Source organism: Eleutherodactylus coqui, chromosome 13 (assembly GCF_035609145.1).
Source record: "Eleutherodactylus coqui strain aEleCoq1 chromosome 13, aEleCoq1.hap1, whole genome shotgun sequence".
NCBI classification, from domain to species: Eukaryota; Metazoa; Chordata; class Amphibia; order Anura; family Eleutherodactylidae; genus Eleutherodactylus; species Eleutherodactylus coqui.
Genome location: NC_089849.1, coordinates 123,832,258 through 123,859,748, shown reverse-complemented (window position 1 = coordinate 123,859,748; position 27,491 = coordinate 123,832,258). Strand labels below are relative to the sequence as shown.

The 27,491-nt window shown below is 46.1% G+C and overlaps 1 protein-coding gene across 1 annotated transcript; it reads left to right on the top strand.

The window, feature by feature from the left end:
- Window positions 1-4,735: 4,735 nt before the first annotated feature.
- Window positions 4,736-15,559, top strand: LOC136588115 (oocyte zinc finger protein XlCOF8.4-like). Its single transcript, XM_066587090.1, has 8 exons — window positions 4,736-4,802; window positions 9,871-10,016; window positions 11,857-11,945; window positions 12,039-12,227; window positions 12,313-12,436; window positions 12,534-12,625; window positions 12,718-12,805; window positions 14,736-15,559. Exons 2-8 carry the CDS (start codon window positions 9,974-9,976, stop codon window positions 15,503-15,505), a joined length of 1,395 nt encoding a protein of 464 aa, XP_066443187.1. The 5' UTR covers window positions 4,736-4,802; window positions 9,871-9,973; the 3' UTR covers window positions 15,506-15,559.
- Window positions 15,560-27,491: the final 11,932 nt, after the last annotated feature.

The window sequence follows — 27,491 nt, the reverse complement described above, 5'->3', positions numbered from 1 at the left end:
TATATAGACTAGCTTACCCGTCGCGCGTTGCTGCGAAGACAGACATGCATACATTCATTCGTTTTTATATATCTAGATAACAACCAATCACAGCGCAGCTTTCATGTTACCTCAGTGGTATAATATATAACAACCAATCACAGCGCAGCTTTCATGTTACCTCAGCAGTAAGAGAAATAACAACCAATCACAGCGCAACTTTTATTCTGCCTCAGCAATATAAAAAATAGCAACCAATCACAGCGCAGCTTTCATGTTACCTCTGCGGTATTATATATAGCAACCAATCACAGCGCAGCTTTCATGTTACCTCAGTGGTATAATTTATAACAACCAATCACAGCGCAGCTTTCATGTTACCTCTGCGGTATTATATATAGCAACCAATCACAGCGCAGCTTTCATGTTACCTCAGTGGTATAATTTATAACAACCAATCACAGCGCAGCTTTCATGTTACCTCTGCGGTATAATATATAGCAACCAATCACAGCGCAGCTTTCATGTTACCTCTGCAGTATTATATATAGCAACCAATCACAGCGCAGCTTTCATGTTACCTCAGTGGTATAATATATAGCAACCAATCACAGCGCAGCTTTCATGTTACCTCAGTGGTATAATATATAACAACGAATCGCAGCACAGCTTTCATGCAACCTCAGTAGTATAAGAAGTAGCCACCAATCACAGCACAGCTTTCATGTTACCTCAGCAGTATAAGAAATAGCAACCAATCACAGCACAGCTTTCATTTTACCTCAGCATTCTCAATATCCAGCAATTGTCTTGTGAAACGTTCGGCGGATGCATCATTTTGTAGTTGAACACGCATCCTGTTGCTCGTAATGCCTTTTGCTTTCGTGCTTGAGATGGAAATCAAACGATCTTTGTCTGGGGGGCATAACTGTCGACGACGCTCGCACGCGCGTGCGCCACCTATCGTAGGATAGTTGTACTATGCCAGTAATCTTCCCAGGAGTGTACTCAACAGCTTCCCAAAGTTTCATGGCGATCGGATGAATGGTGTAGTAGCGCATAAAGGACAGACAGACAGACAGACAGACATTCATTTATATATATCAGGAAGTGAGAGAATTAGATTCCGTACGTAAAATTTGGACGCTAATTGTTTTGCGCTTAGAATTGAATAATCGAGTTGGGACCCATTAGCTTTTCCTATTTATGACATAATCAATGCTCCTGCCAAATTTCACGTTTTTATGACATTGGGAAGTGGGAGAATTATTGGCAGTGATGGAAATTGAACGATGGGCGGGGGCGCGCAACTGTCGACGATGCTCGCACGTGCGCCATTTATCGTAGAATATTTGTACTATGCCTATAATCTTCCCAGGAGTGTACTCAACAGCTTCCCAAAGTTTCATGGCGATCGGATGAATGGTGTAGTAGCGCATAAAGGACAAACACACACACCAGACACAGACACATTATACACTGAGCCCTGTAGTATGTATAGTATATATAGCAGGAGGGGGCACATTATACACTGAGCCCTGTAGTATGTATAGTATATATATCAGGAGGGGGACACATTATACACTGATCCCTGTAGTATGTATAGTATATATAGCAGGAGGGACACATTATACACTGATCCCTGTAGTATGTATAGTATATATAGCAGGAGGGGGACACATTATACACTGATTCCTGTAGAATGTATAGTATATATAGCAGGAGGGGACACATTATACACTGATCCCTGTAGTATGTATAGTATATACAGCAGGAGGAGTACATTATACACGGAGCCCTGTAGTATGTATAGTATATATAGCAGGGGGGACACATTATACACTGAGCCCTGTAGTATGTATAGTATATATAGCAGGAGGAGTACATTATACACTGAACCCTGTAGTATGTATAGTATATATAGCTGGAGGGGACACATTATACACTGAGCCCTGTAGTATGTATAGTATATATAGTAGGAGGAGTACATTATACACTGATCCCTGTAGTATGTATAGTATATATAGCAGGAGGGGACACATTATACACTGATCCCTGTAGTATGTATAGTATATATAGCAGGAGGGGACACATTATACACTGATCCCTGTAGTATGTATAGTATATATAGCAGGACGGGCACACATTATACACTGAGCCCTGTAGTATGTATAGTATATATAGCAGGAGGGGACACATTATACACTGAGCCCTGTAGTATGTATAGTATATATAGCAGGAAGGGACACATTATACACTGAGCCCTGTAGTATGTCTAATATATATAGCAGGAGGGACACATTATACACTGAGCCCTGTAGTATATATAGTATATATAGCAGGAGGGGGACATTATACACTGATACCTGTAGTATGTATAGTATATATAGCAGGAGGGACACATTATACACTGATCCCTGTACTATGTATAGTATATATAGCAGGAGGGGACACATTATACACTGATCCCTGTAGTATGTATAGTATATATAGCAGGAGGGACACATTATACACTGAGCCCTGTAGTATGTATAGTATATGTAGCAGGAGGGGACACATTATACCCTGAGCCCTGTAGTATGTATAGTATATATAGCAGGAGGGGACGCATTATACACTGATCCCTGTAGTATGTATAGTATATATAGCAGGAGGGGACGCATTATACACTGATCCCTGTAGTATGTATAGTATATATAGCAGGAGGGGACGCATTATACACTGATCCCTGTAGTATGTATAGTATATATAGCAGGAGGGGACACATTATACACTGAGCCCTGTAGTATGTATAGTATATATAGCAGGAGGGGACACATTATACACTGAGCCCTGTAGTATGTATAGTATATATAGCAGGAGGGACACATTATACACTGAGCCCTGTAGTATGTATAGTATATATAGCAGGAGGGACACATTATACCCTGAGCCCTGTAGTATGTATAGTATATATAGCGGGAGGGGGACACATTATACACTGATCCCTGTAGTATGTATAGTATATATAGCAGGAGGGGACACATTATACACTGAGCCCTGTAGTATATATAGTATATATAGCAGGAGGGAACACATTATACACTGATCCCTGTAGTATGTATTATATATATAGCAGGAGGGTGCACATTATACAGTGAGCCCTGTAGTATGTATAGTATATATAGCAGGAGGGGACGCATTATACACTGATCCTTGTAGTATGTATAGTATATATAGCAGGAGGGGACACATTATACACTGATCCCTGTAGTATGTATAGTATATATAGCAGGAGGGGGACACATTATACACTGATCCCTGTAGTATGTATAGTATACATAGCAGGAGGGGACACATTATACACTGATCCCTGTAGTATGTATAGTATATATAGCAGGAGGGGGACACATTATACACTGATCCCTGTAGTATGTATAGTATATATAGCAGGAGGGGACACATTATACACTGATCCCTGTAGTATGTATAGTATATATAGCAGGAGGGGGCACATTATACACTGATCCCTGTAGTATGTATAGTATATAGAGCAGGAAGGGACACATTATACACTGAGCCCTATAGTATGTATAGTACATATAGCAGGAGGGGACGCATTATACACTGAGCCCTGTAGTATGTATAGTATATATAGCAGGAGGGGACACATTATACACTGATCCCTGTAGTATGTATAGTATATAGAGCAGGAAGGGACACATTATACACTGAGCCCTATAGTATGTATAGTACATATAGCAGGAGGGGACGCATTATACACTGAGCCCTGTAGTATGTATAGTATATATAGCAGGAGGGGGACACATTATACACTGAGCCCTGTAGTATGTATAGTATATATAGCAGGAGGGGGACACATTATACACTGAGCCCTGTAGTATGTATAGTATATATAGCAGGAGGGGGACACATTATACACTGAGCCCTGTAGTATGTATAGTATATATAGCAGGAGGGGGACACATTATACACTGAGCCCTGTAGTATGTATAGTATATATAGCAGGAGGGGGACACATTATACACTGAGCCCTGTAGTATGTATAGTATATATAGCAGGAGGGGGACACATTATACACTGAGCCCTGTAGTATGTATAGTATATATAGCAGGAGGGGACACATTATACACTGAGCCCTGTAGTATGTATAGTATATATAGCAGGAGGGGGCACATTATACACTGATCCCTGTAGTATGTATAGTACATATAGCAGGAGGGGACGCACTATACACTGAGCCCTGTAGTATGTATAGTATATATAGCAGGAGGGACACATTATACACTGATCCCTGTAGTATGTATAGTGTATATATAGCAGGAGGGGACGCATTATACACTGAGCCCTGTAGTATGTATAGTGTATATATAGCAGGAGGGGACGCATTATACACTGATCCCTGTAGTATGTATAGTATATATAGCAGGAGGGACACATTATACACTGAGCCCTGTAGTATGTATAGTGTATATAGTAGGAGGGACACATTATACACTGAGCCCTGTATTATGTATAGTTGACTGTTTCAATTGAATGATACTTTAACCCCTCATTGTCCTCCTGTGTTGCTGCCCCCTCTCAGCACCGGTCCGCTTTCCAGCAGTGAAGGGGTTACAGGTGTAGTTTCGAGGAGGTTTCCTGCCCTCATATTGGAGCCCCCAGCAGTGAAGCCCCCTGAGCTGTCACTACTTCCTAATAGACTCTAGCAGGGCTCCTCCCACAGAAGTGTCTGGTCACATGGGCGTGACATCATCAGAGGTCCTTCAGCATCTACTAAGGAGGACTAGGCACAAAGAAGACTCTGCAGAGACTGGCAGTGGGTAATGTATCAGAAGCAGCAGCCCGTCTGACCAGTATTAGAGGAGGGGCAGCCGATGGCTCTTCCCCTTAAGTAACACAGGGGCTACAACATCTACTTCCCTAATACCCCGGAGGGGCAGACTGCGACTTCTGTGTCCGCCTCCTCATACCCCGGAGAGGCAGACTGAGACACCTGTCCACATCCTAATACCCCGGAGGGGCAGACTGAGACACCTGTCCGCATCCTAATACCCCGGAGGGGCAGACTGCGCCGTCTGTGTCCGCATCCTAATACCCCGGAGGGGCAGACTGTGACGTCTGTGTCCGCATCCTAATACCCCATAAGGGCAGACTGCGATGTCTGTGTCTGCATCCTAATACCCCGGAGAGGCAGACTGTGACATCTGTGTCCGCATCCTAATACCCCGGAGGGGCAGACTGTGACGTCTGTGTCCGCATCCTAATACCCCGGAGAGGCAGACTGTGACATCTGTGTCCGCATCCTAATACCCCGGAGGGGCAGACTGTGACATCTGTGTCCGCATCCTAATACCCCGGAGGGGCAGACTGAGACACCTGTACGCATTCTAATACCCTGGAGGGACAGACTGTGACGCCTGTGTCCGCATCCTAATACCCCGGAGGGGCAGACTGCGCCGTCTGTGTCTGCATCCTAATACCCCGGAGGGGCAGACTGTGACGTCTGTGTCCGCATCCTAATACCCAGAGGGGCAGACTGTGACGCCTGTGTCTGAATCCTAATACCCCGGAGGGGCAGACTGTGACGTCTGTGTCCGAATCCTAATACCCTGGAGGGGCAGACTGTGACGTCTGTGTCCGAATCCTAATACCCCGGAGGGGCAGACTGTGACGCCTGTGTCTGAATCCTAATACCCCGGAGGGGCAGACTGTGACGCCTGTGTCCGAATCCTAATACCCCGGAGGGGCAGACTGTGACGTCTGTGTCCGCATTCTAATACCCCGGAGGGGCAGACTGTGACGCCTGTGTCCGAATCCTAATACCCCGGAGGGGCATACTGAGACACCTGTACGCATTCTAATACCCCGGAGGGGCAGACTGTGACGTCTGTGTCCGCATTCTAATATCCTGGAGGGGCAGACTGTGACATCTGTGTCCGCATTCTAATACCCCGGAGGGGCAGACTGTGACGTCTGTCTCCGCATTCTAATACCCCGGAGGGGCAGACTGTGACGTCTGTGTCTGCATTCTAATACCCCGGAGGGGCAGACTGTGACGTCTGTGTCCACATTCTAATACTCCGGAGGGGCAGACTGTGACATCTGTGTCCGCATTCTAATACCCCGGAGGGGCAGACTGTGACGCCTGTGCCCGCATTCTAATACCCCAGAGGGGCAGACTGCGCCGTATGTGTCCGCATCCTAATACCCCGGAGGGGCAGACTGTGACGCCTGTGCCCGCATTCTAATACCCCGGAGGGGCAGACTGTGACGCCTGTGCCCGCATTCTAATACCCCGGAGGGGCAGACTGTGACGCCTGTGTCCGCATCCTAATACCCCGGAGGGGCAGACTGTGACGCCTGTGCCCGCATTCTAATACCCCGGAGGGGCAGACTGTGACGCCTGTGCCCGCATTCTAATACCCCGGAGGGGCAGACTGTGACGCCTGTGCCCGCATTCTAATACCCCGGAGGGGCAGACTGCACCGTTTGTGTCCGCATTCTAAAAATACTAATCTTTATCTGTATAGCGCCAACATATTCCGCAGCGCTTACATAGACGGGGGATACAGAAAGACAAAAGTACAGACATTTCAGAACCCCGGTTACATAGTAATAAATTGATGGAAACAATAGGGGTGCGGGTCCTGCTCCAACGAGCTTACATACTACAAGTAATGGGGTGATACAGAAGGTAAAGGGCTGGAGATGTGCACGGTATGGAGAGTGAGGGATGCTATACACAGGCAATGGTCAGACATTTAGCCGCGCGATGCAGAATCGGTATGACTGCAGGGGGCAGTTTATGATGGCGGCTAGCAGGGATTGCTGTCAGTAGGTCAGGGAGCATGTTATCAGGCGGAGTACAGAGGGGTTTGTTTAGGGAATTCGGTATGCCTCCCTGAAGAGGTGCGTTTTTAGAGCACGCCTGAAGTTCTGCGAGTCCTGGATTGCTCGGGTAGCCTTTGGTAGTGCGTTCCAGAGGACCGCTGCTGCTCTGGAGAAGTCTTGGAGGAGGGAATGAGAAGTTCGAATTAAAGGGGCGCTCAGTCTGGTTTCGTTAGCAGAGCGGAGAGCCCGGGCTGGGTGATGGATTGAGATGAGGGAGGCGATATAGGGGGGCGCTGCACTGTGGAGGGCTTTGTGGATGAAGGTAGTGAGTTTAAATTGAATTCTGTATTTAACGGGCAGCCAGTGCAGTGACCGGCACAGGGCAGAGGCGTCCGAGTAGCGGCTGGACAGGCAGATGAGCCTGGCTGCCGCATTCAGGATGGATTGGAGAGGGTAGAGTCTGGTGCAGGGGAGGCCGATCAGCAACAAGTTGCAATAATCGAGCCGGGAGTGGATGAGGGCAACAGTAAGCGTTTTTAGCGTGTCCACAGTGAGAAAAGAGCGGATTCTTGCGATGTTCTTGAGGTGCAGCTGACATGTTCGGGCCAGAGATTGGATGTAGGGGGTAAATGATAGATTAGAGTCAAATATGACCCCAAGGCAGCGGGCATGTTGTCTAGGGGTTATGGTGACACACACTTGATGGAGATGTCAGGAGGAGGTCGGTTAGTGGAGGGTGGAAATACCAGCAGGTCAGTTTTAGAGAGGTTTAGTTTTAGGTAGAGAGAGGACATGGTGTTAGAGACAGCGGACAGACAGTTAGTGATGTTTTGGAGGAAAGGTGCTTAGATGTCACGGGAAGAGGTGTATAGCTGGGTGTCATCAGCATACAGGTGGTATTGGAGGCCAAATCTAATGGTTTGTCCAATAGGGGCTGAGGAGGAGTTTGTGGTCGACAGTGTCAAATGCTGCGGAGAGGTCGAGGAGGATCAGTAGGGAGTAATCGCCCCTCAATTTGGCTGTCAGTAGGTCATTGGATACCCTTGTAAGGGCAGTTTCTGTTGAGTGTTTGGGTCAGAAGCCAGACTGTAGGGGGTCGAGGAGGGGCAGACTGCGCTGTATGTGTCAACCTCCTAATACCCCAAGGGGGGCAGACTACACCATCTATGCGTTTTTAACATTGACAATCGCGTGAAAAAAACGCGCATTAAAAACGCAAGTGTGCCGGAGACCTAAGACTGAATTTGAAGTTAATGGTACCCGCCACTTTAGGACGGAGTGACAGCGCTGCTGCTGCTGGACGCCACACTAGGCTCCCTGCTTCACCGTCTGGAGCCTTTTATATGACACAGGCACAATGATGCCATTGAGTCGCCTGCTTTGCTGTGCAAGATGTCAGGCAGAAGGGGCTGTAAGACTGTGGGGGAGGTTAGTGAGTTTATTATTTGACTATGGGGCACAATGTGGCTACTATTACAGGGGACATTATAACTATTCCTACTAGGGAAATTATGGTTATTTATTACCACACAATTTTTTTTTTAAAATCACACCTCTAGAAGGAGTTGTCGTTTTGCTGCAAAACTCGGCATGCAGTTCCATCTCAGGCAGATATGTAAATACTGAGTTGTGGTGTAATTAGATGAATGTCTTGTCACCGGAGGCCCTAATAATGGTTCTCCCCTTGGTCTGTAAGAGGCTCTCGGAGGCCCCTTGTGTGTAGTGACCTCTCCTTCAGCTTGTGTAGAGCTTGTTGACCACTAGACGGATTTACGACTCAGAGAAGAGATTTCATCCAATTAAGAGTTTGAGCATTATTGGAATGCAAGAAACTGGTTGGTTGTATCAAAGAATTACCCAACACATGGGTCATTCTGACCAAACTTATTATGCAGTGTTAGGACCAGTGGTTGCGTGAGGGTATGCATACAAGACAGCCTGGTTGAGGACGCCCTCGACAGACCACCAGTAGAGTGGATCTTCTGATCATCCAACAAGCTTGAGCAGCTCCAACTTTTTCATTGTCTGTCATCCCGAGGCATATGCCACTATTGTTACAGACCCATTTCCAAGACCTTGGCTGAAGGATATTTGGTTTCACGGCGCCCATTACGTGTACTGCCTATGACACCCACCGCCACCTCCATCTGCAGTTGTGTAGTGAACGTCAATATTGGACTGCTACCGAATGGAACCAGGTTGTCTTCAGCAACTAATCTAGGTTTAGTTTGTGCACTGACGACAGCCGTGTTCATGTCTGAAGATCTAGGGGTAAGCACCTCAATCCTGCCTTTGCTGTAGAGCGGCACACTGCCACCTGCTGCTGTGATGGTCTGGGGAACCATCTCATATGACAGTCGGTCCCCCCTAGTAGTGGTCCGAGGGACAATGACAGCTCATTGATATGTTCAGGACATCCTGCAGCCACATGTGTTCCTCTCATGGCAGGGTTTCCAGACCAGCATTTTCCAGCAGAATTTTGCTCGGCCGGACACTCAAGGGGGTCACAAGAAGGTCTCCACAATATTGTCGCGCTTCTGTGGCCACCCGGTCGCCAGACTTTTTGCCCATAGAACATGTATGGGACCATCTGAACACCAGCTTATGTGTTTGCACAATCTAGAGGCTCAGTTATAGCAAATGTGGAGCGTCATGCTGCAGGATACCATACGGAACCTGGTGCCTTCATGCTAGTCTGTTTCACATCTTGCATCCAAGCCACAGGTGGCCCAACAGTGTACTGGAGTCTCCCTTCACGTGTTTAGTTTTACGGAATACGTTTTCCTTTGTTCTGATGTTGTAACCACTTACTAACATTATAATCACACAAGTTTCATTCCTTTCCGGCAACTTCTAGCTGCTTGATTTTTTTTTTGACAATGAGTGTATTACTACAAGGGGACATTATGGCTATTATTACAGGAGATCAGTATGGCTACTTATTAACTACAAGGGGACAGTGCAGCTTATTTATTACTCGGGGGGCGCTGTGAGTGCATTGTTAGAGTATTTACAGGAAACCATACATGGCAGTATTAAAAGTTTACCTTAATATAGTGATTACACAGATGAAGAAGCAAAAAGCCAAAGACATCTGTGTGGCAACCTCCTGAAGAGACAAGTTGTGTTCTGGACAAGTTGTCATGTTGGTCTGGACTGGATGGAGAAGAAAACAACAATGCTAATTAAAGATGACATCATGTGTGAGTCACAATGTCATTGTTTATTATGCCACTGGCTGCCTCTGATCAGTTCTGGGATCAATGTAGAGTGATAATGGGTAGTAGCATTCTTCTTTGTGAACGAACGTCTCCATCATACTTCACCACTGTTCTGGTCATATTGGGAAGCACAAACTTAAACAGCAGAGACTGATTTGACTATACAGTGTATCCCTTTATTGATTTTGATTCCTGTGCTGTATCCATGTACTGAGCTTGGTTCTGGTGCTGTATTTATGGAATGAATTGTTCCAGGATTAATGAGTACAATAATATATATTTGGAGTATTTTAACTGTTTGATTGGATTATTAGTTTAGGGATAATTTTCTGCATTGTACTACATATCTGGCATTTCACAAGCGTAATTTAATCACCCAGGTAGAGAACATGTTATTAAAAAATACTTTCTCCTGATAATCCTGACACTGGCCACCATCGGATGTCCTCTGATGGCTGGTGAAATGCCACCCTCTGTTCTTGCTACTTTTTTCTGATTGGGTGTATATATTTTACACATATATTCCACATTTATCTATCTATATTATAATATATACACAAACGCAAAACCTCCACTTTCCATTGTCACAGCAGGATGCTCCCCCTGTTCTCTAAGTAGTCAAAGCAGGACTGCTCCCCCTTCCCCTATCAGTAGTCACAGCAGGACTGGTCCATCCCTTCTTTCTCTAGAAGTCATAGCAAGACGGCTCTCGACTCCTCTCTCAGTAGTCACAGCAGAACTGCTCCCCCCTCCCCTGTCAGTAGTCACAGCAGGACTGCTCTCTATTCTCTCTCAGTAGTCACAGCAGGACTCCTTCCTCTAGCCTTTCAGTAGTCACAGCAGGACTGCTCTCCCTTCTCTCTCAGTAGTCACAGCAGGACTGCTCTCCCTTTTCTCTCAGTAGTCACAACAGTACTGCTCCCCCTCTTCTCTCAGTAGTCACAGTAGGACTGCTTCCTCTTGGCCTCTCAGTAGTCAAAGAAGCTCTTCCCCCCCTACCCTTTCAGTAGACAGAGCAGAACTGCTCCCCTCCCCTAAAAATAGTCACAGCAGGACTGCTCCCCCCTCCCCTGTCAGTAGTCACAGCAGGAGTGCTCCCCCCTCCCCTGTCAGTAGTCACAGCAGGAGTGCTCCCCCCTCCCCTGTCAGTAGTCACAGCAGGAGTGCTCCCCCCTCCCCTGTCAGTAGTCACAGCAGGACTACTCCCCCCTCCCCTGTCAGTAGTCACAGCAGGACTGCTCCCCCCTCCCCTGTCAGTAGTCACAGCAGGACTGCTCCCGCCTCCCCTGTCAGTAGTCACAGCAGGACTGCTCCCGCCTCCCCTGTCAATAGTCACAGCAGGACTGCTCCCGCCTCCCCTGTCAATAGTCACAGCAGGACTGCTCCCCCCTCCCCTGTCAATAGTCACAGCAGGACTGCTCCCCCCTCCCCTGTCAGTAGTCACAGCAGGACTGCTCCCCCCTCCCCTGTCAGTAGTCACAGCAGGACTGCTCCCGCCTCCCCTGTCAGTAGTCACAGCAGGACTGCTCCCGCCTCCCCTGTCAGTAGTCACAGCAGGACTGCTCCCGCCTCCCCTGTCAGTAGTCACAGCAGGACTGCTCCCCCCTCCCCTGTCAGTAGTCACAGCAGGACTGCTCCCCCCTCCCCTGTCAGTAGTCACAGCAGGACTGCTCCCCCCTCCCCTGTCAGTAGTCACAGCAGGACTGCTCCCCCCTCCCCTGTCAGTAGTAGAGATAAGTCAGGCATATTATGGCTCAATCTTGTTCTCTGCTGATTTTTACAGTCTTTGTGGTTCAAATGAATTCCTCTTTTGGTCCAACAGATTCTCTGAGGATGGGTGAAAAAACGAGGAATACCACTGATATCATACTTAACCTCACTCTGGAGATAATCTACCTGCTGACTGGAGAGGTGAGGGATTTTGGAGATGTAGATTGTGGAGTGGCAGCTGCTGAGCACTGAGGACTTTTTTGTGTATATTTTATTTTTTGCTTGGTAAGGTAGAATTATGGACCTATGATGAAATCAGGTAAACATATAAAATCCATGTGTGAACCACACATATCGGCTAGATGGAGCAGGTCCCAGAGCCCTCTTATGCAGAATTCATCTCGCTCACTGATACATGAAAGAGACAAGGAGCAGAAGATCCTAGATCTCACCAAAAAGATTATTCGGCTGCTGACTGGGGAGGTGAGCGCTGCTGTGATTGCTGGGACATTATTCAGTAACCCCAAAAGGAGATTTCTGGATAAGATTGTATCATTTTGTATGTCAGGTTCCTATAAGGTGTGAGGACGTCACCATCTATCTCTCCATGGAGGAGTGGGAGTATTTAGAAGGCCACAAGGATCTCTACAAGGACGTCATAATGGAGAATCACCAGTCTCTTGCATCACAGGGTAAAGGAGGGAGAACTTTTCAGGATCCGCTAGATACCCCCTCATCCGATCATCACTTACACAAAGTGACTAAGTATATTGTGTATGCTTCTTTCAGATGGAACCAGTAACAAAAATTCACCAGAGAGATGTTCTCTGCATTCCCAGGATTGTCCAGAGGAAGAATGCAGTATCCCACAGGATCTCCAGGTAGATAGAACGTGGCTCTTACCACATGCCAAAGCGTTGTTGTACATTAAACCAAGTAAGGCAGAGGTTTCATCACTTACATGGTTGTTTAGGATGAAGACTTCATCAAGATTAAAGTAGAAGAGGAAGTTATGGCTGATCACCGATGTAAGGAGGAACTTTCTACAGATATCAGTCCAAGTGAGTAATTGTTGTTAAACGCAAACCAATTGAATGAGCCTTCAGCTGGCACGTTATCTTATTAGCGAGCAGCTTTATTCCCATTATATCTTAAAGGGGTGGTCTCGCGAAACCAAGTGGGGGTATACACTTCCGTATGGCCATATTAATGCACTTTGTAATATACATCGTGCATTAAATATGAGCCATACAGAAGTTATTCCACTTACCTGCTCCGTTGCTAGCGTCCTCGTCTCCATTGTTCCGTCTAAATTCGCTTGCAGCTTGCTTTTTTAGACGCGCATGCGCAGTCCGGTCTTCTCCTTTCAGCACGAGCCGCTTCAGTGTGCTCCCCGCTACAGCTCTTCTGCGCATGCGCAGATGAGCTGTCACTGCTCGGGAGCGCGCTGGAGCGGCCATTCTGTACCTTCCTCTGTTAGAGGAAGGTGCAGAAACTGGAGCTGCCGTCCGGAGAAGCCGTCCAGGTAAGTGATGGGCCGGGGGGGGCTGCCGCTGCGCCGGGGGGCTGTCGTCGCTGTCGCCGCTGTGATGCGCCGGGGGGGGGCTGTCGCTGCGATGGGGGGTCTGTCGCTAGGCCGGGGGGGCTGTCGCTGCGATGGGGGGGCTGTCGCTAGGCCGGGGGGGGGCTGTCGCTGCGATGGGGAGGCTGTCGCTAGGCCGGGGGGGCTGTCGCTGCGATGGGGGGGCTGTCGCTAGGCCGGGGGGGGCTGTCGCTGCGATGGGGGGGCTGTCGCTAGGCCGGGGGGGCTGTCGCTGCGATGGGGGGGCTGTCGCTAGGCCGGGGGGGGCTGTCGCTAGGCCGGGGGGGGCTGTCGCTGCGATGGGGGGGCTGTCGCTAGGCCGGGGGGAACTAGCGCTGGGCCAGGGGGGTAAGTGATGGGTCGGGGGTGATGTTCACTGACAGGTGAAGGCCCCGGAGCCCAGCGCTGGGCTCCGGGGCCTTCACCTGGGCTGAGGGTCTAGCGCTGGGGAGCCGGGGGCTAGCGCCGGTTACCTGCTGCCTGGCGGTGGGTGACTGGTCGGCGGCTGCGGCTGCGGGGCGTCCGGTTGCCATGGAGACACAGCTGGCAGCGTCTCGGGAGTGCGCACGTCGGGCTGCAGCGAGCGACGGGGAAAGAGCCGGCGGCCATCTTGGGGAAACTTTTATAAGTTGCTGAAATGCTGGAACGGTAAGTACAAACCAGCTAGGAAAGTCATTTACAGGGGGGCTTAGTAATGTATGCTTAATTAGGGGGATTGGGAAAAAAAAAAAAATCACTGCTTCCTCGAGACATCTCCTCTAACTTTATTCTTGAGTAGTGCAACATTTTTTTACATTTTTGTTTAAACCCTCTGTTATTGGCACATATCCATATCAAATGGTCACATCATTCATAAATAAATAATCAGCTTTACGAAGTGTCTACGATCCTCACATTTTACATCGTCGAGGTTTTGCTGTTTCTAGATATTTTTTATATTGCACCATCCAGTTGCTGTCATTTCCTTGATACATCATTTCCCAGGCCACTATTGGAGTTTGTTGTATATTAATTTTGTCTTACATCAAAGGTTTCCAAAACTAAGCTCCTCCCACACTGCTAAAAAAAAGCTGTAGAGAACAATGCATTACAGTCCATTTAAATGAGGTATTTACATATCTTACTTATCAGCACCGCTGTCCTATTAGTAGCCTGCAGGGTGGGTAGTCATTGTAAACTTGTGATGCTCTTGTAGTATATTTCCTATTTGGACTGCCAAGTTTAGAGCTGCCTTAAGAGATATAATGTACACAGGTTTAAAGGTTAAAGGGGTTGTCTCATGGTCCACTCAGGGTCTATGAGCTAAGGAAATAATGCCACTACATCTGATAATTGCCATGTTACACTACCTTTGTGTTTACAGATTTTCGACGTCCTTTACTATAAACTTCATTTGGTTTCATTTCCAGCAGATGGACACATGATCAATACTTTGGAGCGAAGTCTATATCCAGAGGTTGAAGATGTGAACATCCTAAGAAATCTTCCAGTACAAAGTCCAATTACTCCAAATGTACACCCAGCCCTTCACGGCCTGGGTTGCTCATATGACCCCACTATGCATAGAGGTTTATCTACTAATGGGAATCACATGACTACACAAAGTTCTGCTCATGTTGACAACACAATATACACAGCATTAGATTCTCATCATGACTTTGCACTGTTAAAACATGACCACGTATGTCTTGAATGTGGTCGATGTTTTGGACAGAGATCTAATCTCGTCAATCATCTGAAGACGCACACAGGGGAGAAGCCATTTCTGTGTTCTCAGTGTGGAAAAGGATTTGCCAAGAAGTCAAATCTTTTGGAACATCAGCGAGTTCACACCGGGGAGAAGCCATTTGTGTGTCCTCATTGTGGGAAGAGTTTTGCCCAGAAGTCCAATCTTCTTGGACATCTTCGGGTTCACACGGGGGAGAAGCCGTTTCCATGTTCTGAATGTGGGAAATGTTTCAAGAATAAATCTCATCTGGTGGAACATCGGAGAACTCACACAGGGGAGAAGCCCTATCCGTGTTCTGAGTGTGGGAAGGGTTTCACGAACAAGTCCAGGCTTCTAGAACATCTCAGAATCCACACCGGTGAGAAGCCATTTTCATGTTCACAGTGTGGGAAGCGTTTTACAAAGAAATCAAATCTGGTAATTCATCAGAGAAGTCGAAATCATTTATGAAAAAGGGAGCCTTTTCTTTTTATGCTTGCATTTGTAAAATAAAATGTTGGAACAAACAAATAAGGTATCTTTGTTCTTCTGCTACACAAAATTGATTAGATTTTGAGGGACTAATTTTCCATATGTGCTATATAGCATCAGAGGTATGAATTACTAAATAGTAGAAGGCTAGGTTAAGTGTTCTATTGAATGGTTGTTTAGGATAGGTGAGCCAGTGTTTTGTGCCTATTATACTTTCTCTAGGGAAAGGAGAGCCAACTGATTCCACCTGTTTGGGTTGAGGTGAAAAAATGCAGTCAAACTGACAGTTTAACCCAGGAAATATGAATCCATTACATACTGTGCATATACTCACTGTAAGGTGCAATCTGCTTAAAGACTGACGGTGGCAGTAAACATTGACTGAATGGTGGTTAAGATGCCAATTGTCGACAGGTATGGCCAACCATCAGGGGCGTAACTATTGAGGGTGCAGGGAATGCGGTTGCACCCGGGCCCAGGAGCCTCAGGGGGCCCATAAGGCCTTTCCTCTCCATATAGGGAGCCCAGTACTATGAATAAAGCATTAAAGTTGGGGGCCCTGTTACAGGTTTTGCATTGGGGCCCAAAAGCTTCAAGTTACGCCTCTGCCAACCATCTAATGTGTATGGTTGCTGCCTGACAGGGAAATGAAGGGTCAGGTGTTTTGGATTTCAGCATACCTCATCCTTTGTTTTCAAGGAAGATAAGCCACCGCCATCCTCAGTATTATCCCGTTTAACAGATTGACAGGGGCGGAAACCAAAGAGGTCTCCATGTCACATTATTCACCCCTATGGTGCCAACCAGATTCCATCCTGCTTTCTGTCAGTATGCAGATTTTTCCACAAAAGACAGAAACTAGGATGGAACCAGCATTGGACTGTTAAAACATAGGGGTGAATTTATGAAACTGTCTAAAAGAAAAACTGCCTTTGTTGTCTATAGCAACTAATCACATCACAGCTTTTATTTCTCACATTGCTCTTGAAAAATTAAAGCTACTCTGATTGGTTGTTCTATGGCAACAAAGACAGTTTTTTTTTCTTTTAAAGTGTGAAAGAATAAGTTTAATGTTTATAAATTAGCAATCTCCAGGTTTGAAAACAATCTTAGTGTCCTTGATATTAATAATGACTTGTACATAGTTTTCTACTGGTAGAATTTCTGTATTAGGGAAGATGCTGTTTCTACTTTCCAAGCTGTATGCTGGGTAATCCCTGACCCTTGGCTTGAATCTGTCACATAGTGTTACCTGTCCACTTTGTGCCTGGGACAGCACCTCATGCTTCACCACTGCTGCTATATTACCTCTTGGGTGTTTTGTGAGGTAACCTGGTATTGGAAGGGATCTACCTGGAGCAGTTAGGTAGTGCTTCTGTGTGGAGCAATCTTTAGGCAGCGACACATCACTAGAAGGGACACTGGAGAAAGAGAGGCATCAGTGGAAGAAGGCATCAGCAGAATGTTACAAATCACCTAAGAAGAGACTTTTCTAAATCCGTTGTCTAGGCATGGTATGACGCACACAACTTTCATTGTGAAAGATGCCGTCAATACTATCACAATCTTAGTAAATATTCTGCATGCTGAATGTTAGCACATTGATTGAAGATGGCGAACACCACAGGTCGTGAAGACCACAACTCAAAACTTTTCTGTGCTTTGGCAGGATCAGAGCATGAAGGTAGAGTGGACTTATCCAGCCACAAAAGACCTTATAGAAGCCTCATTGAGTTGACAGCTCCAGCTGGATCTTCAGGAAACAAATACATCTTTTGTAAGACCACGGCTTTCTACTCAATTACAGAAAGTTGCATCTAGTCCCACTCAGCAATTGAAGTAACTGCGTGTCATTAACTCTCACCAATTTCTGATGAAATTGTTCTCAGAACAAATAGATTCAGTTGTTAAGTCAGTAAAGAGTCTTGGTGCTTGTCCAAGAATATCAGTGAGGGCATTGGGCCTGCTACCTTCAGCCATAGATGCAGTCCTATGTGCAAAGGCCAACATTCGGGCTTAACAGAACAATATTCTCTCTTCTTAGAACAGGTGCCACAAGAGCCTAGTGTGGTGAGGATCCCCAGCCTCCGAGAGCCCTCACCATGGATGCCTCATCCTGGGGCTAGGGTGCCTATATAGACAATTTTTAAGTCCAAAGGAGGCAGCAGAGAAGAGTGAGAACTTTATCTTCCAACATGAAGGAATTAACAGTGGTGAAACTAGCATTATTCCACTTTCAATCTCATCTCCACAGCCATCAAATCCTCATGCAGCCATACAAGAAACCTTACCAGAAACTTGATGTATAGTCAACGAATGCAGAAAACCAATGAGCACAAAAAAACCTGTTGAGAATTTTAGCCAGCCACATCCGAGGGCTCTTGAACGAGAAAGCTGATTAGCCTAGGAAGTGGAGTCTTAATATAACTGTATTTCAGCAAATAGTAACAAAAATTGGAACTCCAGTACTGGATGCTATGGTGATGAAGGAGAATGCAAGGGTCAGATACTTCTGTTGCCTACAGCACTCTCGCTCGGCAGGCCCTGGCAGCAACTGACTTTCAATCAGCTGCAAATGGAAGCTGGTGTTTTTTCCTACCTCTCTCACTTATTTCCAGAGTATTGAGAATAGTGTTGGAGGAGAGAGCAGAGGTGATTGCCATCCTCCGGTTTCAGCCCTGCAGGACTTTGTTCTCGATGGAATGGGTGCTGTCGAAAGGCAATTATTAGAGGCTTCTGAGCAGAGTGGTTTCTCTGTCTCAGTGGATTCTTCATCTACAATTCCACAAAATGCACCTGATAGCCTAAAGGCTGACTACGAAGGTAAAAAAGAAACTAAAAACACTATGCTAGCTGCCCATAGACCTACAACAATCAAAATATATAACTGAGTCTGGGGACTCTTCAACGCATCATGTAGTCAAAAAGCCTCCCTCTGGACTATCTTTCATTTTCTATAAAATAGATTTGAAAAAGATTTGAAACTGAATTTTCTTAAGGTGCAGCTTACAGCCATCAATGTGCAGTTGCAAGGAAAGTACTCTTAGCAACCATCCAGAACTTGGACAGCTTCTATGCTGAACACCTAGCCAAGCTCCTGTGTTTCTCTGACTGGCTCCACCCTCTTGTTTCCTGTCTTGGATCCACTCTGCTCCTAATCAGAGACACTATTTAAACCCGGCCCTGTCTGTCCTCCGGCACATGATTATTGTGCTCCACAGCTATTATCTAACTTCTCTTCTCCTCCGCTACAAGTAACTTGGAAGACTTCCTGATAACGACTCCTGGCTTTTCTCCTGAGAACACTACCTGTGTCCTCCATCTGTACTGCAACCTGCGACTTTCTGGTAACTACTTCTGGCTTTCCTGCTGACAAAGCTACCTGCCTCCTCTATCTGTTCTGCGACCTGAGACTTCCTGCTAATGACCTCTGGCTTTTCTGCCAACAACGATACCTGTCTCCTCCTTTGTACCGTGACTTGAGATCTATGGATACTGACTCCTGGCTTTACTTGACTACTATCCAGACCAGCGGCTACCACACCTACAGTTCCAATCGAGTGCCTGAATGCTATAAAATAATTACACCCAAAAGATGGATCCCATGGTGGCCGCTCTGAAAAAACAGATTGCAGAGCTTCAAGAATTTTGCACCTCCAACCAGGAGAAGCTTGCTGGTATGCAACGAGAGATTGAGGGATTACAGAGGCAACTCTTGGAGATGTGCAATTCAGTGCCAGACGTCCGCATGCCACTGCCAGCAAAATTTGCGGGTGATCGTCGCAAATACTGAGGTTTCCTGAATCAATGACGAATCTATTTTTAGCTAACTCCGGCTTTCCCTGACTACTCTTTAGACCGGCAGCTTACCACACTTACGACATAGTGATCAAGGGAAATTTTAACTATCCAGACATTTGTTGGGAATTTTTCTCAGGCAAAAGTAATGGGTCCAACAAATGCTCATCCTTTCTTGCTGAAAGCTTTTGTCTTTCAAAAGGTAAAAGATGAAACAAGGGGATCTGCTATCTTGGACCTAATTCTTACAAACAGAAAATGGTTGGGGAAGTAAGGCTGGCTGAGACCTTAGGAGGCAGCAATCATGCTATCCTTGAATTTTGGATAACGGGGAGGAAGACCTGAGAAAACTCTGACTTCAGGGTTGGATTTCAGAAAGGCAGATTTTAATGAACTCAGAAAGAGGATGGGAAGAATCCAATGGCTGGATGTTCTTAAGGACAGAAATGTCAAAGCAAGTTGTGAAATATTACGAAACAAGATTCTCAAAGCACAATTGTTAACAATCCTTAAAAAAGGAAGAATGGGAAACCTTTAAAGAGACCAAGATGGATGAACACAGAACTAAAAAAATATATGCTAAAAAGGAAGAAAAATATGTATATGAAATGGAAAGAGGGGGGAATAGCTAAAGAAGAATATAATGCAGTCTATAGAAACTGTAGGGCAAGTGTCAGAAACTATAGGTTGTTTACAGGATGAAAATTATGAATTTGGTAAAAATGATGTAGAGAAGGCCGGACGTTTAAATTCCTATTTTGTATCTGTTTTCTCTCAGAAAGTAAATGTAACATCAGCTGATCTTCCCTGTGTTATTGTGGGAATACAAGAATGCAGGCTATCTATAAGCAGAGAGATGTTGAGGGAACACTTGGCTAACTTACATGAATTCAAGTCTGCAGGTCCAGATGAATTACATCCTAAGATACTGAAGGAAGCAGCAGAGGCAATTGCTGAATCATTTGCTGTAATCTTTGAAAATTCATGGAGAACAGGAGAAGTCCCAGAAGATGTTCAAAAAAGGGATGAAAGTGGACCCAGGAAACTACAGGCCTGTGAACCTGACTCTTTTACTGGGAAAGAGCTTTAATAATTTGTTCCAAGAGAATGTATGCAAGTACGTGGATGAGAATGGAGTAATTAACCAGAGCCAGCATGGGTTTGTTACAAACAAGTCATGCCAGATGAATCTAGTTTCCTTCTTCTTTTCAGATAGAAAGGAATAACTAAACAAGGTAATACTAGTGGACTTACTTATACTAAGGGACTAATTACATAATGAATGGGAAAAAAATCACTTGAGTGGCTCATTAAGAACTTACTGCTTATTTCTGCAGCTCCCAACAAGACATGAGTCACAATTATTCATGAGGTGCCACTAGCACTGCCCATCCACTGTGTTTGACACTCTTCTATATATTATATGGTGTATACTGAGAAAACTATCAATCATGTCAGGTGGGTGGGTCTAGATACACCTTATGAATAAGTGTAACTCCTCTCTTGCTGGGTGTTGCAGTAACGAGCAGCAAGTTCTTAAAAACAACTGTACTTTACTCCAAAAACGACAGATAGCTGAAATCAGCATGTCTGTCACTACTTTATGCTTCCCTCAGTGAAGGAAATCTTAAAGGAGATGTCTCGAGGAAGCAGTGATTTTTTTTTTTTTGCCCAGTCCCCCTAATTAAACATACATTACTAATTACCCCTGTAAATTACTTTCCTAGCTGGTTTCTACTTACCGTTCCAGCGTTTCAGCAACTTATAAAAGTTTCCCCAAGATGGCCGCCGGCTCTTTCCCCGTCGCTCGCTGCAGCCCGACGTGCGCGCTCCCGAGACGCTGCCAGCTGTGTCTCCATGGCAACCGGACGCCAAGCAGCCGCCGACCGGACGCCCCGCAGCCGCCGACCAGTCACCCACCGCCAGGCAGAAGGTAACCGGCGCAGCCCCCCCCCCCAGCGACAGCCCCCCGGCCTAGCGCTAGTTCCCCCATCACAGCGGCAGCCCCCCCGGCGCAGCGACAGCCCCCCCCGGCCTAGCGCTAGTTCCCCCATCACAGCGGCAGCCCCCCCGGCGCAGCGACAGCCCCCCCCGGCCTAGCGCTAGTTCCCCCATCACATCGGCAGCCCCCCCGGCGCAGCGACAGCCCCCCCCGGCCTAGCGCTAGTTCCCCCATCACAGCGGCAGCCCCCCCGGCGCAGCGCTAGTTCCCCCGGCGCAGCGGCAGCCCCCCCCCGACCCATCACTTACCTGGGACGCTTCTCGGGGCTACTGGGCTGGGCTGGGCTGGGCTTCTCCGCTGGGCAGCTCCAGTTTCTACACCTTCCTCTAACAGAGGAAGGTACAGAATGGCCGCTCCAGCGCGCTCCCGAGCAGTGACAGCTCGTCTGCGCATGCGCAGAAGAGCTGTAGCGGGGAGCACACTGAAGCGGCTCGTGCTGAATGGAGAAGACCGGACTGCGCAAGCGCGTCTAAAAAAGCAAGCTGCCGGCGAATTTAGATGGAACCATGGAGACGAGGACGCTAGCAATGGAACAGGTAAGTGGAATAACTTCTGTATGGCTCATATTTAATGCACAATGTACATTACAAAGTGCATTAATATGGCCATACGGAAGTGTATACCCCCACTTGGTTTCGCGAGACCACCCCTTTAAGGACATGACAGGTTCTCTTTAAGCCAATTCCACTTTTTGCCTTGGAATGTGGGGAACTGCTCTATGGGTACATTCATATGCAGATTTGTGTACAGAAATTTCTGCACCTGGTCTGTTCATCTGCACATGCTGGGAAAACAACCTAATTCGTATATATACGGATTTTCAGTCATAAAAATGTCAGCAACATTTCTTGTCAGGAATATTGGGGATACAGGATACATTAGCCAGTAGCTGCCACTAGGAGGCGACATAAAGTTTGCACAAAAGTTGGCTCCTCCTGTTAGCTACACCCCTTCCTGCCTGCTGGGTAAGATCAGTTTTAGCTTTATATCCAAGGAGGATAGACATGAGTACAATAAAAAATTCTTCTTGCAGACAAGACACATGTTTGTGGGTTTAGGTTCTCCTATCATTCCCACAAGGGTGTGGGAAACAGGCAGCCTCGTAGCTCACTTGTTTTTCCCCACTCCCGAAGATGATTGTGGCACCGCTGCCCTCTGGGTACCTTTCGGGCTGCTCCGCACCCTATATAATGGAAGATGCACAGCCCCGGATGCCGCGTGCAGTGAGGTCTACACAGAGGCGACCCATGCTGCATTTGCCCGCTCAAAGCGGAGGCTGCAGGAGTCCATCGAGATATAGAGGCTACAGGGGCACCCAGCCTGGTTAGCCCTCCGATTAGTGCAGGGAAGCAGCCCCCCCCTATTTTTTTCTCCTTGCGGGATGCTATTGCATCAGCAAAAACCAAAGCTCAGGTCTCTCATTTGCCCTCTACTGTGGTATGCCCTATCTACCCCTGCCTTAGCCACTTAGTTTCGGTGTGGGGGATTCCTGGAGGCCCCTAGCTTCAGGCCCGTTTAGGCAACAACCCACTGTTTAGGCCATGCCTCTTCCCTACAGCTTACTGAGAAGGTGGGAGCTGCTTTCCAGCTCCTTACTCACCGTGTTCTGCAGACTGCCGGGCTCATTGCTCAGGGGACTCCAGCATCTGTTATACTATGGGTAAGGTTGCCATTAGGCAGCACCAGTTATCCTCTTATTGTTCTCAACCAGTGGTAGTTGTTTCTCGTCTTCATACTACTATCATGTCACTTGCATCTGAGGGAGCTGAACCTGTGCTTGGTCTCCCCACTTATAATGCGCGTGAACGCGGCCAGAAGCAGTTCTCCTGTGGCCATGTAACCGCGCTCTGCAAAGCCTGCATCCTCCGCGACAGCTGCCCCCCTGTGACACTCTCACTCAGAATCAGATTCTGCCGATGCGGTTTCTCAACCACAACCCACCTCCGAACCGGAATGGCTAAGACCCCTGACTCAGGCGGTTCTTTCCATGGTGGATAGGTTTGACTGGCATACCCTTTCGTGGTGGATGACGCAAAGCTCCAGGCATTCACAGTCCAGCCGTCGCAACGTCTCCTTAGAGTCCATTTCTCTGTCCTCCTCCTTCCTTAATCCATCGAAGGTGGTGGATCCGAAACTTTCGGAAGGGGAACTCTCAGAGGATCGTTCTGTACCAGAGTTGGATGTGCAGCGCTCATAGCCTGATTACTGCCATAAAAGATAACTTTAATATATCTGAGGAAGACTCCTTTGCCGATCAGAAGGAAGGTGCACCCGCAGCACTACACAGTCACCCACTCTGGGTCAGGCAGGTAAAAAATGCAAAGCCAAGGAGGAGGATCAAAATCATGTCCTCAAATTCCAATAGAGACAAGCAATGAATACTTGGCAGCATAAGTAGGTGCAAATCAGCAGGAAGGCTTTTTATTCTTCCATAACGTGTAAAATTACAGCTACGTGTCGACCTCCACGGTCTTTTTCAAGCTTATGATAATATAGAGAAAAGTGCAAACATACTGTATAAACCTATGTCACATAGTGCACCACCAATCAGAGCTCAGGCAAACGCCAGCCCCTAATTAGGTATAACCACAGACACATGCTACATAGGCAGAGAATGAGATAGTTGATAGAATACCATAAATCCCCAGAATGTGCTGCATGTGGAATCGCTTCATCCAGTCCGTCTCTCACTTCCGCCCAATCCACAGCGTCTTCCATGCTCAATGCGCATGCGCCATGACAAAGCATCGCGCGTCAGCATTCAGCTCACATCTCACAATACCTTTATGCTTGATATCACGGCACAGATCGTGCATGCACTATACGTCAGCACAGCGCGATCTATATACACTCAGTTGCTTTGTGGTTGCGATAAGGGTGTTACAGTCCTGATCAAATAGACCCATTTATCCATGTCAATGTGGTAAAACCTTGGGGAGAAGTGACAAATATCGTATACCATGTTGTTTATAGGCTGAAATGAAATCCTCTCTTATGATGGTGGTGTTGACCAACACAGGCTCCACAGATGTCTGTTAGGTGGCCATCAACTCACGGAATACACCATTTTAGTATATCCCATTGACATGTAGAACCCATAATCATTCCATGCTCATAGTAATAGAGTGATTCCTATATAGACATTCCTCATATGATTACCTATGGAAACCACAGAACAGGGGGCTGAACCACCCAAATCGCCAAAAAACCTCCAAGGGACAACCAAGGCAAGATAATGCATTTTTATTGAGCAGTATTAATCCATAAACACATGTGATAGACTATCTATCAAAGAGGAAAAGAGTTTATTTAATATAGAATATCTTTAGAATAATCAGATATACTGGAGCAAAGTATGATGTTCAGCTGGCCAAAGATATACAGCAAGATAGAAAGCTGGATGGAGCCCCATCCGGAGCAAAACCAATAGATGTACAAATACAAAAGAAAAACATAGAATTAAAATGCGTGTATATTACGTATGTCATGTATCATATAGTCACATACCATGTATCATACGCACACGCATAACGATTTGGACAGAAAACTTAAAATTATGTTAAATATGCGGCATATACTGATACTCCAAATTGAGTCCTTTAGGAGACATTGTATTCAACTCATAAATCCAGTATAACTCCTTCTACTGCTCTGCCTGCACAGTCCCACAGAGAGCAGTGCAGGACTTTGAAAAAAAGAAGCAGGAAGATAGAACCGATCTGTCGGCAAATTCCCGCTTCTTTTTTTAAACTCCTGTTTTGTTTACAGGTTGCCACGGAGACCATCGGCTTGTCAGAAGCTGGCGGATGGTCTTTGTGGCAAGGACAGCTGGTGCTCGGCTGTCAGAGGATAGCCGAGCATCAGCTCTTACAGCAGGAAATGGAGAAAACCTCCAATCTCTGCTGTTTAACCCTTTACATGCCGCGGTCTATGCAACCACAGCATTTAAAAGGGCTGTCACCATCGGACCCCCGAAATGTGATTAGGGGGTCCTGATGGGTCCCTGTGGAAGTCCCCTAAATGATGCTATTTAATGTACCATACAATGTACTAAAAAACGTTTACAAAATTCTAAGTGGAGTAAAATGAAAAAAATGACATTCCACCATCTTTCAGTGCGTTTTGTTACTAGGGCACACAAACTGCAACAAAAATGACATAACTGTATTCTGTGGGTCAGTACGATTGCTACGATACCAAACTTGTATATTTTTTTTTTGCCATACTACCTGTATTTTTTTTCAGACATTTAATTTTTTAAAATTATTTTCTGCCACCATCTTCTGCGCGCAATAACTTTTTTATTTTTCCGTCGAGGTAGTTGTGTGAGGACTCATTTTTTGTAGGACATCCTGTAGTTCACATTAGTACCAATTCGGAATACATAACTTTTTGATCGCTTTTTACTGCATTTTTTCTGGGGTGACTGAAAAAGTGCATTTCTGGCGTCTTTTTTAATCGGACTATGTTCACCGTGTGGGGTAAATCATGCTACTTTGATAGATAGGACTTTTACAGACGCAGCAATACCAAATATGTATTTTTCCTTTATGATTTAGATTTTATTATAGATATGGCAAAAGGAGGGCGATTTAAACTTTTATTTATTTATTTTTTTTATAATTAATAAAACTTTATTGATCTAATTTTTTTTTTTAAAGCCCCTCTGGGGGACCACAACTAGCGATGCTTTGATTGCTCTTGCAGTATAACATAATGCTGTATGATTGCAGTTATTGCGTGCAGGTGTCAGCTGTAATAAACTGCTGACACCCCCGCTGTATGAAGAGAGGTTGCACCGCAATCTCTCTTCATGCATACCCTGACACTGCAGGACGTAAATGTACGTCTTGAAGAGGGAAGGGGTTAATCTGCAGGGTGCACAGCATGGGAAAACGTGGTAAAAATAGCTAATTTAGCCTATCTCACGTTACAAAAGACAGAATAGAAAGTGATCAAAATTCTGCACAGATCAATAAATGGTAATAATAAAAAGTACAACTCATCCTGCAAAATAAAAATCCTTACACGGCTCCGTTGATAAAAAAAAATTAAAATGCTAGGGGGTCTTTGAATGCAGCGATAAAAAAATAGCCTTTTTTTTTAACTGAAAAAGTAGCGAAAAAGAAAACACCTCTTACAATTTGGTATTGGCGTAATCGTACCTGCCTGTAGAATGACTTTAATATAGTATTCATACTGCTCAGAGAATGCCGGGAAAAATTTAAAAAAACCAACAAAAACAGCCAGAATTACAGATTTTGTTAATCTTGCCCCTAGGAAAAATGGAATAAAAAGGCGATCAAAATTTTACATGTTCCTAAATATTAGATAAATGAAGACTGGAGTTCATCCCGCAAGAAACACGGCCGGCTAGAGTGCTGGCAATGGGAAATAACATTATTACGGCTCTTGGAATGCGGCGACACAAAAGCAAACCTTTTAAGAAAAAAAATGTTTTAAATGTACAAAAATAACAAAAGATTCAAAAACTGTATAAACTCGGTATCGCCGGAATCGTGTGACTCAGAGAATAATGTTATCACACTATTTATTCTGCACACTGAACGCCGTAAAAATGAAATCCAAAAGACAAATGGCAGAATCTCTTTTTCTTTTTCCCCCAATCTCCCTACAATTTTTTTTACAAACGTTATGCAATACATTATATATACCCACAAATGATGCCATCAAAAAGTACAACTTCACCCGCAAAAAACAAGCCCTCATATGGCCGTGTCAATGGAAAAATGAAAAGTTATGGCTCTTGGAACGCGACTGGAAAATTAGTTGAAATTAAAAGATTGGCCCATTTAAAAAACCTGCCCTGGTGGGTGTTACGGCACTCTGCCCCCCGAGCGCCAGTTGGGGTGCCCTGATCTCCCGCACCCCCACTGTCCCTGCCTACTTGCCTCGGCCCTGGCTAACCCCAGGCGGACAACTGGACGGCGGTCCCTGCGCTGGCTAGGGACCTGGCGACTGACAAGCAGGAAACTACCTAATGGGGGGAACAGAGTGCCGACAGAGGAGGCAGATGAATCAGACCAACAAAACTTACAAGGCTGGAGATGGGACTCACAGGCAAACTGGCAGGGTGCTGGATAGCAACTAGTACTGACTGGGCCAGACTAGATTAGAGGCAAACAGAACCAACACAAACAGACA

Coding starts and splice junctions, on each gene's coding strand:
- LOC136588115 (XM_066587090.1), top strand. CDS start 9,974: ATGGAGAAGAAAACAACAATGCTAATTAAAGATGACATCATGT. Junction 11,946..12,038: donor TCTACCTGCTGACTGGAGAG/GTGAGGGATTTT, acceptor TTGGTAAGGTAG/AATTATGGACCTATGATGAA. Junction 12,626..12,717: donor GTATCCCACAGGATCTCCAG/GTAGATAGAACG, acceptor ATGGTTGTTTAG/GATGAAGACTTCATCAAGAT.